This window comes from Dermacentor andersoni, chromosome 4 (genome assembly GCF_023375885.2).
Source record: "Dermacentor andersoni chromosome 4, qqDerAnde1_hic_scaffold, whole genome shotgun sequence".
Classification (NCBI taxonomy): Eukaryota; Metazoa; Arthropoda; class Arachnida; order Ixodida; family Ixodidae; genus Dermacentor; species Dermacentor andersoni.
Genome location: NC_092817.1, coordinates 151,589,029 through 151,599,935, shown reverse-complemented (window position 1 = coordinate 151,599,935; position 10,907 = coordinate 151,589,029). Strand labels below are relative to the sequence as shown.

Below are 10,907 nucleotides of genomic sequence, written 5' to 3'. Positions count from 1 at the left end.
TGAGGAAGCCCACGTATGCCCATTACCGATATACCTGTCCCACGAACCGGTTCGTGTGTATTTACGCTTACTGACACGACACCATTGCCCTCCATTGACGTCGGTTCTACATGAGCGACCGGACAGCAGTTTCACAAGTGCACTCCGCTGCCATCTACCCCACATAACATCAGGCTATGCCCTTCCATATCACCCCGTCAAACCACCATGGGTGATGGTTCAACCTTCCGTATGCGTACGTGTCCCCGGCATACAAAAGAAATCATTGGTTCCCGTCAGTGGACTACAACTTGCTCTCGCGTACATCTGGTCAGAATACCAGACATATGTTCATGTTTACACAGACGGCTCCGCGTCACCTAAGGCATCGACAGCAGCTGTGGTGATACCAGCCCAACAGATGACTCGAGGTTTCATACTAGACCATAATTCAACATCAACCGCTGCAGAGCTTGTGGCTATTCGGGAAGCGATTCGCCACATCTGCGGGGAAAGACCTCAAGAGTGGTGCATTTTCATGGACTCAAAACCCGCGCTGCAAATTTTGGGATGCTTCCTGCGCCACACCGCATATCAGGTTCTGGCCCTGCAGATCACCGAGCTACTTTCATACGCTCAAGAAAAACACCACCGCATAGTGTTCCAATGGATCCCGGGACACTGTGGGCTCAACGGTAATGAGATGGCCGATGCTGCAGCAAGGCGCGCCCTCAGCAATGGCCTGCGAACTGTAGTGCCATTCTCCAGACCGGACATCACATGCCTCCTGTCGGAATTAATGAGGAGTGCGACGAGAAGATACTGGGCCCAGCCAGACGCTCGTCACGTCCGCCTTAAAAGCCTGGATCCCGATATGAAATTTGCTATTCTGCGTGGAATTCCACGCCCTCATACATGCCTGTTACACAGACTGCGATTAGGCGTCGCCTTCACGCGCAAATATTTGCACATTATTGGACGGACAGACTCCCCGGACTGTTCAGTGTGTGGCGCTGTAGAGACATGTGCTCGTGGTGTGCCCTGAGTATGCGCGAGAAAGACTGATATTGGCAGATACATTGAGACATTTACACAATGGACCACTGTCGGAGGACCTCTTGCTAGGCGCGTGGCCACAGAGTTGGCAGACGACAGAGACAATGCGTGCACTTTCACGTTTCCTAGGTGACACGGGCCTGGACTCACGCCTGTGATACCAGTTGTGTAATGTGTCATTCACCTCGTTCCTCCCATTATCATCCCCCATTGTGACCCTTTTTCTTCCCCTCTTCCCCTTCTCTTACGTAGAGTAGCAGGCCAGATGCTCCATTATCCGGCCGACCTCTCTACATTTCCAATCATTAAAATACTTCTTCTTTTATATATATATATATATATATATATATATATATATATATATATATATATATATATATATATATATAAATGCCTATTTGTATAAAATAAATGTCTTTATTAGTGATTAGTGGCAACAAAAGTATTACTATTATTATCAATTGAAAAAAAGTTCACCGAGGATTACGATAATCACTAATGCGAAATTTGAGCGCCGATGAATACGCGTTTTCATTTCGCGATGTATTGGCTAGCGCGGAGAATGTCTCGTGCGGCACGTTGCAAACGGAGCGATGTATGGCCCGACTTCCGCGCTAATCTGTAGGTCCAGAGATGGCGCGTCGGTGACGCGTGGGCGCCATTCACAGCAGCGGCCGCAGACAGACCTCCGCTCATGCAGTGCTTTGTTTCCATACAGACGACGCACGCTGTTTCAATACAGACGACGCATACAGACGACGACGCAGCTTCTAAAAATCAGACCCGGAGCGATTCATCTCGCGACACGAAAAACCTGGCTTTAGATCTTTGCCACTGTGCGCTCACTCGCTCACTGACTGCCTTGTTCGAACTCTTTATTGCGTTGAGGACGTATTGTCGCAAACCTGACGTGGACAAGCTTGACGTGGACAAGCCCTGAAGCATAGGTAGCTCGGTTATTACAAAAACCTAAATTTCTCCATCACATACACCATATAAAGTCGTTAGATACTGAAAGCACGATAAAATGCTTCTGCTTCGCACAATTTAACACATCCGGCCCCCCACGCAGGCGCATATTCGTGTTTTTCTTTGCGCTCTATATGAGTCTGAGTCTGCGTGTCAGCGCATTTTTAAATGTCGACAAAACCACACAGGACACAGGATCGAGCTCAACAAGTACGCCGAATCACTAACAAGCGCTCTATGAACACAAAACAAGTTCTCTAGCAATAAACAAATGTGTATATATTGAAGTAAAATTGACGATATCACGTTGCACTAATAGAGTCTCAATTCAAATGCGATTTCTTGGGCTTTTTTGCGCTGGATATAAAGAAGTGTGGTCGTCGCTCTGACAGGCGCGATGAGCACGAGTAAAAATCGGAAACCGCCGTCGGCGGTCGACCCCGCAGCGGAGTGGCTTTCGGGGTGCAGCAACCGAAGCCGCTCTCTGGGGTGGGATCCTGCCGTGGCTCGGGTGTGCGCCGTTCAGGAGCCATTTGGCCTTTCTGCGTGCACCGTTCCTCCCCTGGAAGCAAGCCTACGCGGGTAGGCTTGACCATCGAGAAAGATGTCGAAGGCTCCGACCGCTCACAATGCACTCCCGCGGAGAAGCCACTAGAGGGCAATAATGTCAGGAAAGGCGTCTCCATTTCCCTCAGATTGCCGCTACGACGGACTTCGCTAGAAGGATCAAGCGGGACCACCACGTCCGAAAACACGTCGGTGGCAGCAGCAGACGGCGGCTGTTCTTGCAGCTGGGGTGGAGGGAATATGTCCAGATTGTTCATGAACTCCGAAAGGTACAGGCCGCTGATGAACGTCCCATTCGTCTCGAAAGCTACGCCGGAAGGATCGCCATCGTCGGTGTGACGAACTCCATCGAGCGAGAACGACGGATCACGACTCCTTGTTTTGGTGCCGCTCGCCGTGCTCTTCGTTTTCGGTGCTCCGTCGGCCGAACCGGTCGGTGACGCTGCAGAACACCCGACTCTGCTGCTCACCATCTCGGTAGCTTGGCGCAGGCTGCCAGAGGAAAGCCACGGAGAACGCCGGCGGCGAGTGTTGCTCTCTCGAGTTTCGCAAGCAGACAGCGTTGCTGTTCTGGACACGGCAGACGGCATGGTAGGATAAATGTGTGGCGCAAAAGGCGCCGTCGGTGCCTCGGATAATTTTGTATTGGCTTCGCTACTGCCCGCAACACTCGACCAGTCTTTCAACGAAGGGGACACGAGCAGTGCTGTGCACTTCTTTTCGATGTTCGCGGAAACTTGCGCAGAAACAACTTCTATAGTGTCATTCATTTTTGACATTCGTTCCTTTAAGGAACCAGGACGATCGTCGAGTTCATGGCGAGGTAGTGGCACGCCAAGGGCAGGTGACGGGTCTGTAGAGCCGATGCCGCTGCCTAGCTGAACGTTCTTGGTCTTTCTAGGCAGTACCGCTGGCGGCATGATGAGTGATGCCTGCGTTTTCGTTCCACCACCGTCGTTGGATCCCTCGTGTGGACGGCTTCTTCCCGCTGTGGAGAGAGCTCGGCTATTCGACGCGTTCCGCTGCCTGTCGCCCGAGAAAGCCTTCAGCGTGGCTACACCGGAGGCTTCACTGCCGGCTGCTGCTGTGCAGGTGTCTTCGGGCGTCGTCGATAAGGAGGCGTGTCTCTCGGGCAGGTCTGCGATGGCCGCGCTGTTGCGGCTGGCCTGTGCCGTAGCGACGAACGCGGCAACACCCGACCAGAAGCGAGACCAGCAGTATGACGGAGGCTCGTTCTGAATGGATGGCGCCAACTCGTTTCGCCCTGCTGTGCCGCCGGTTGTCGGTATCGTCGGAATAAAGCTGGACGTGAAAGCCTTGGTGTCGCAGGCTCCACTATCGACGCTGGTAGAGTACGGCGGGACAGAGCTGTAGGCAGACACATTTCTTGCATTCGGCCGAAACTCTCTGCCAGAGCTGCCACCATCCGCGTTCCTAGTGACGGCCGCCTGGAACTCGGGCAGTGACTCTGTGATGTGCTTCTTCACGGCAAAGGGGCTGCGTGACCGCGGAGGCTCGTAATGGACATGGCTCGACGCAATCGGTGGCTGCGTCCTGCATTCCAACGCCACAGCGCAGCCATCGGAGAAATGGTGCGGCGGAGAGGAAACCTGCGATGAAACAGCCACAACAAGCTTGTTTGTTAAAGAAGGGTGACATCAAAGTACAATATTTATACCATGTCATTGACATCTCAGTGCAAAGCTATCACGGCGAACCTTCAGTCATTCGGCAATGTTTAAACCGGCCACGTATTATTGGACATGACCATTAGCAACAATGTAGGACCAGAGCGCTTCTATCTGACGTTCGGGGTAATAGGGCATATGCGCCGAAATTATCTGGTTCTCGTGCTCCGCAGTGCAGAGCAACAAATACATGAATAAAATTATAGAGTTTTTGCGCCACAACCACGAACTGATTATGAGGCACGCTGTAGTGGGGGACTCCGGAATAATTTGGACCACCTCGGGTTCTTTAACGTGCACGTAAATCCAAGTACACGACGGGTGTTCTCGCATTTCGATCCCGTTCCGAGATTCGATCCCGTGACATCGTGCTCAGCAGCCCGACACCATAGCCACTAAGCAACCACGGCGGGTACAGCAAACAAAGGAGACGCAATTAACACGCGTCGCGATCACTGCACCGTGTTCCCTGCCGACACAGAAATGTATACGCCGCCCGCATGGGCGCCGACGGCTCCGACTCTCTAAGCGCCCGCAGTGGTCGATGGCTCGAGCGGCGCTTGCACATAGGTCGAAATTGTGATCAACAGTGACTGACTCCGACACGAGCGTCTGCCGCGCTTACCCTCTCTATCGGCTGGGAGTGGCCAACTGTCTCTTGGCTCCCCTCGCCGTGCGGTACCTCAGGCGTGTCCTTCCGCTTCGCCGAATCTGTGCGGACTGCCTCTCCCTCACCAGAGAAGGGCACCTTGGAGCGCAGGGGCACAGATGGGGACTGGGTCTCGACGCTGTGCAGTACTTCGGCGATTACCTGCGAAAATACAGGCATCTTGAAGTAGACACGCGCACTGCGGGCTCTTGCAAGTTTAATTGCTTTCGTGCAGTTATCGGAAAGCGTTCCTCATGAGGGAGCGCAGAGTCGGATTCAAAGCAAGCCGACAAAACAACGAATGCTAGTCTACGTACACAGTCACCGAAAACGCTCCGCAACCGAAATTTATGCATCGAAACTTCGCGTCTAGGGCTTCTCCAAATTAGACGGCAAAGGCCTCGGCTCGTACGTGGTTCGCTGCGAGCACCTGTCTCCACGCCGCACAGCAAATAATTCGGGAAAGTTCGTTAATGCTCCTTTTTTCCAACGGAAGCTTACTGTACCCAGGGTTTGTTTCGCGATCACACAGAGCAAGTGTACAATATTCGCATGGAAGACAAAAGCTTGAGGGGCTAATCTAGCTATCTTACAGAAAGTCGTAGTTTCACCCGAAAGGCGATTCGCTGGCAGCGACAGCGAACAGCGACCACAATCACTCGTGGTCACAATACTGTCCTGATGAGGAGTGGGGGAGAGCGCGTCCTCAAAGCGAGCGTTCCGTGATGCCGCTCCCTCCACCCCATCAACCGCGCGGCGCCTCCAAAACTCAGTAGATTACGTGACCTCCAACATTGAGCACGCGGGAAGACAGTGCGCATCGAGCCGTAGCATTCGTTACGCTATAAGTTAGCCGCCAGCATTCTCGGCTCGGTCTCGCACGTTCGCCTGGCAGCGGCAGCAGATACCTCGAACGCACTGCGCACGCGGCCTGCACGTGCACTCGGCCGCTCGTACCCGGGACAACCCGGCGGTGCCTACGGCTAAGACGCGAATGTGCCTCTGGTGTCCGTATTAACTGCTGCTCACTACGGTTGCTATTGGAGTGGAAAAAAAAATGTTTCACTGCAAGCCGTGCCTCTCCCAATGCAACGCGTCAGCGCACCTGCAGCTGGCTCGACGCTGTCCTGCGGAAGCGGATGGACCTCTTCTGAGGCGCTGGCCTGAAGGTGGGGGCCGCGGGGGGCACCAGGCGACTGTTGGCGGTGCGAGTGCGGTGCAGCTGCGCCAGCAGAGACCTGCGGCGGTGCTTCGAGGGCGGCTGGGACGACGTCGTCGCGTCGGCGGTCTCGTCCTCCTCGGAAAGCGAAGGCACTGCCGGAGGCGGCTGGTGTTCGGACGAGGCGCACTCCGCATTGCCCTCCTCCTCGCCGGCACGCTGAGGACCACATGGAATGACAAAATCTAAGGAAAAGGGAACTGGCTCTCTCGAAAAATTATGCTATGGACGGAAACTCATATCGTTCGCCAACTGTTGACAAGGTATATAGTGCTCCGAAACTCCTGCTAATTCACTGTGAGCGTCATGTGAGTATACGTACATCCCAGTACTCGCTTTTGTTTTTAGGGCCTGTTTGTATGTTTGTGATAAAATCAGTTTCCCTTGCTTAGTCATCTCTTTTGCTGAGGCGATGGGAAATTACTAGGGCTGTGAGAAAAGTAGTTCCAGAGTGTCAGACCGAATCGAACATCAATCAAATAGTCCAGACAGCAAGAGGTATCAAATATGGAATATTTTTTCGAATTGCTTGGCTATAGTTTTCCATTATATATATACCAAACACTTTTCATATCAACGCATTAAAAAAGTTTATGTAATTTGGCCGCACGCTATAAAAGCAAGCTTTATTAAAAGCACGAAGGAAGCTGTTCAAACAAGCAATTTATTAACAAGTTGGGGCTAGTCAGAGCATACGGGGTCATGCATTATCGCATGAAGCTTAAGAAGGCAGCCTTAAGAAGGCAGCCCCCCCTCCCCCCCCCCCTCCCCAATGAAGTTTCGTGCATACCTTCGCGACCAAACCCGGAATGTATATCGTCGGCGGCGTTGACAGAGTGAAAAAAGGTTGTTTTTTCTCTAGTTTGAATGTACTAATACTATAATGTATCAAGTAGGTTGAAATGAAATGTATCCGAATATAACACACAAGTTACTGCCACTATCACCAGTACCTAGGAATACCGACTGCGGAATGTCAAAACGAAAGTTACACAGGCACTCAAGTCTCTTTACATACAGGGAATGCGAAGCAGTTTGACTTTTCCGCGCGATACTTCTTACTTGGTCATCTGGTCGAACTGGGCAATGTCAATATTGTGGGTGGGTCATGTCCATTATTGGAGTGGGCAAGGTCGGTTTTAAACGTGGGTAACTGAATGTTCGGATTGGGCAAAATAAATTTTGGGGGTCGGCCAAGTCAATTTTGGGAATGGGCCAGGTCGGTATTGAACGTGGGTCAACTCAATGTTCGAATTGGGCAAAGTCAGTTGTTTGGGTTTGGGTCACCCAAATTTTGGGGGTGGGCCAAGTCAATTTAGGGAGAGGGCCAGGTCGGTTTTAAACGTGGATCAATTCAACTTTCGAATTGGTCAATGTCAACAGCCACGGCGTCCTTACGACGCCGTGGCAGGAGGACATCGAGGCACCTTAGCAGCCACCGGAGAAGAACGCCCCTCCTCTCTCGCCTCACCCCGCGGCCTCGCGTGCCACAGGAGAGGGTATGCATCCCAGTCGCATTCCTCGTTCGCGCACGCGAGATTGAACCGCGTTCGCCGGCTCATCCTGACACGCTTTCACTCGTACGGAACCTTACGGCGACGCCAATGGCAGAAATGCACCTGGACTGTCCATATAATTGCTATCGCAACGGAATTTGAAAGAAAAAAACGTTGGTGCTAGTGAGTTTCGAAATTACGACCCCATGTTCAGAAGCCGATTGTCTTACGGACTGTGCTGAACCAGCGCTTCCTAGAGAGCAGGACTGCGCGCTGCGCTTTATGACGTCATGCTATTTGGACCAAAATATCTATTGCCAAGCCCGACGTGACGAAAGCGGTACCGTCAAAATCACCGCGGCTTACTCGGGAGAGTCCCCATTAGATTCTGTGACAGTCGGGCAAGGTAGCATGACGTCACGGATCGATGTACAGCGGCCTTGTACTGTATAGGAGGCTGTGGCAAAGCGTCTCAACGCGCTTGCTTGCGGCAGGACATCTATTCGTGATACGCAGCCGCTGAATGTTGTACGTGTTAACCGCAGCATTTTGCCAATAAAGTGTGCTAATTCTACGTTCTTCTCGTTCTTCGATGTGTGCGCTCCCACTAAAGCAACACATGAAATAAAACTTCAGGTAGTCACATTTCGTTCAATTTACGTATTTCCGCAAAAAAGGTACACGTGTCATTCTCCATTTTCACGTATGCAGCTAAATAAAAAAAGTTAGTGACGCTTCACTTTGCGAAGGCGGGTTAGGCGTAAGCGTATGCATACCCAGGTAGCACACAAAGTCTTGAAAACGTCGTATTAAGGGATTCAACGTCTGAAACGGATTTTTGACCAAAATCAACGCATCAAAGACGTTCCAAACAATACAGCTTGAAAACGAGGGGTGAATACGTTTTAAAAACGTTGAAAGCCAAACAGCTTAAAAACGAGGGGTGAATATGTTTTGAAAACGACTTCACATAACTCGCTCTATCTGTTTAGTTATCAAGCATACCGGGTACGTTTTCGACAGCGCCGTTTTTGGCGGGAGAATTCCTCGCTTGTTAAACAGCACTAGTCGTGTCAACTGCTCCTCTATTCAACCTACATCAGAATGAGTGCGGCAAGAAAAAAATTCTTTTGTGGTGTTAACCTCACGTCAGAAGAGACGAAGGATTGCAAATGAACGTGGCATCCCAAGGGGAAGTGTTTTGCGCCACGAGGAAGTGGAGCGCGAGTACAGAAACATCCAAGCCCCCCTTACGGCAATGGTAGCCGGCCGAGCCTTCAACAGGAAGAAAGATCTGTATGACTACCCGGTTCCTTCCAGTGTGTTTGGCATATCAAAGGTGTCATCACTAAATGTGACAATGAGCTCCTGGAAAATGAGCAGCGTCGCATGCAAATGCTTCAAAATTCCCGCTGGACAAGGCAGCCTTGCCGTGCTTCCTCTTATTCACAATGCAGTGATGTGAATACCTTACCGCTGAACGGCTCAACGTTTTTTACTGCTGAGGCACGAGTTCAGTACAGTTTTCGTGCGTATAAAGGTAACATTTTGCGCCCAGTCGTCTGAATAATAAAAACTGCGGTTTTAATGTAAACAGTCCGAGCACTCGGATATATATATATATATATATATATATATATATATATATATATATATATATATATATATATATATATATATATATATATATATATATATAATGCGTGTGTTTTAGCACCATAGGAAATTTTAGGTGATATCTTATGCATATGCAATACAGTAAGCGTACATTAATCATCAAACAACGCGCTTCCCCGTGAGACCCATGAACAACTTGGAGCTTGGCTCCAGAGCGCTAAATCATGCAAGTCACATGCAGCATAAATAAAAGTATCGAGTTAATAAGCGAACATCACTTTTAGTGCCAACGGAGGGTCACATCGGTACAGTCGTTTCTGGCAACGGTGCTTCGTAGGAAGTGTGGCAACGAATTCTATACTATGAGCACAATGTACATAAAAAAATTTGCAGAAACCATCGTCGATGATTGTTAATGCAAGCGATTAGTCCCAACGAGCGAGCGAACAAAAGAACGCTAGAGAAAGCGAGCGAGAGAGAGAGCAAAATATAGTTAGCGTGAAAGCGAACGAACGAACGCGCGAGCGTTTTCCTTGCAGATCAACAGTCCGACGACCGACCACCGACGACTGAACTACGAAAACATCCGACAGAGAGGAGACAGAAAGCTATTCGCTTTAATATTTATGAAACACGTCGTTATAGGCTCGCCACGCTTGGGCGCAGAGGGTGGTGTGATCGCACCTATATAGAAGCGGCGATTGTTTTTTACCATGCTGTAACCACAATGACGCGGCACTGAAAGCGGAAAGCGTCCGAAATGGGAGAAGAAACTGAAAGGCCTTGCGGAACGCCCAGTGGCAACTTCCAGCTCGCCACTCTTGCTGCAGATGGAATGGCTAAGCAACAATGGAAGAGCGCGCGGCGTCTGGCTCTGCGCAACATGATTCTAGCGGCTTGTGCAATAGAATAAAGAACAAACTGCTTGTGCTACGACCCATCAACGCCATCCAACCTTGCGCAAGGTGGCGATACCGTCGTCACATCATGTGACCAAGGCGGCTACGTGATTCGTGTAGCCGGGCAGCACGGAGGCCGGGCAGCATGCCATGGCATGCCGCGGGCGGCCGTGCGAGCCGGGCATAGTTGCGTCACCGCACTAGCATTTCGCTTTGGTGTGTTTGCGGCTGTTCTGAACGTGCTGCCGCTGCCCTTTGTCATGTAAGTGTTTCAGTGTTTTGCTGTCAAGAAAACGGCATTCTGTGATTAGTTAAGAAAACGGCATTCTGTGATTAGTTTGGTTGTGCGATCTGTTTGTGTGGTTTTAATTTGGAAATCGGTAGTGTTTTCATTTGGCATGGGACCAAGGCGGCCACGTTATTCGTGAAGCCAGGCATAGTTGCGTTATCGCACTCGCATGGCGCTGTGGTCTGTTTGCGGCTGTTCTAAATGTGCTGCCACTGCCCTTTGTCATGTAAGTGTTGCAGTGTTTTGCCATCAAGAAAACGACATTCTGTGATTGGTTTGGGTTGTGGGATCTGTTTGTGTGGTTTTCATTTGGAGATCAGTAGTGTTTTCAATTGGAGGGTGCCGAGTGGAGGGCACTAATCAGCTCTTCAAGTTCATTGTCATGTTATGTGAGGCGCCTTTTCAATAACGCTGTAATTAAGGAGTTAAGGGCAGTATAAGGACGAAAGTTAGAGGGACGAAATCGTGCTTGTGTGTCC

The 10,907-nt window shown here is 50.6% G+C and overlaps 1 protein-coding gene across 1 annotated transcript in view; it reads right to left on the bottom strand.

Annotated features, from left to right (window-relative positions):
* Positions 1 to 2,263: 2,263 nt before the first annotated feature.
* The window catches only part of LOC126537763 (uncharacterized), a 28,247-nt gene continuing 19,603 nt past the window's right edge, over positions 2,264 to 10,907 (bottom strand). Inside the window, exons 6-8 of the mRNA XM_050184851.3 lie at positions 6,014 to 6,286; positions 4,885 to 5,070; positions 2,264 to 4,181 (exon numbers count right to left, since the gene is read on the bottom strand). Of these exons, the coding sequence (XP_050040808.3) occupies positions 2,328 to 4,181; positions 4,885 to 5,070; positions 6,014 to 6,286 (2,313 nt within the window). The 3' untranslated portion in view covers positions 2,264 to 2,327. The remainder of the gene's footprint in view (positions 4,182 to 4,884; positions 5,071 to 6,013; positions 6,287 to 10,907) is intronic.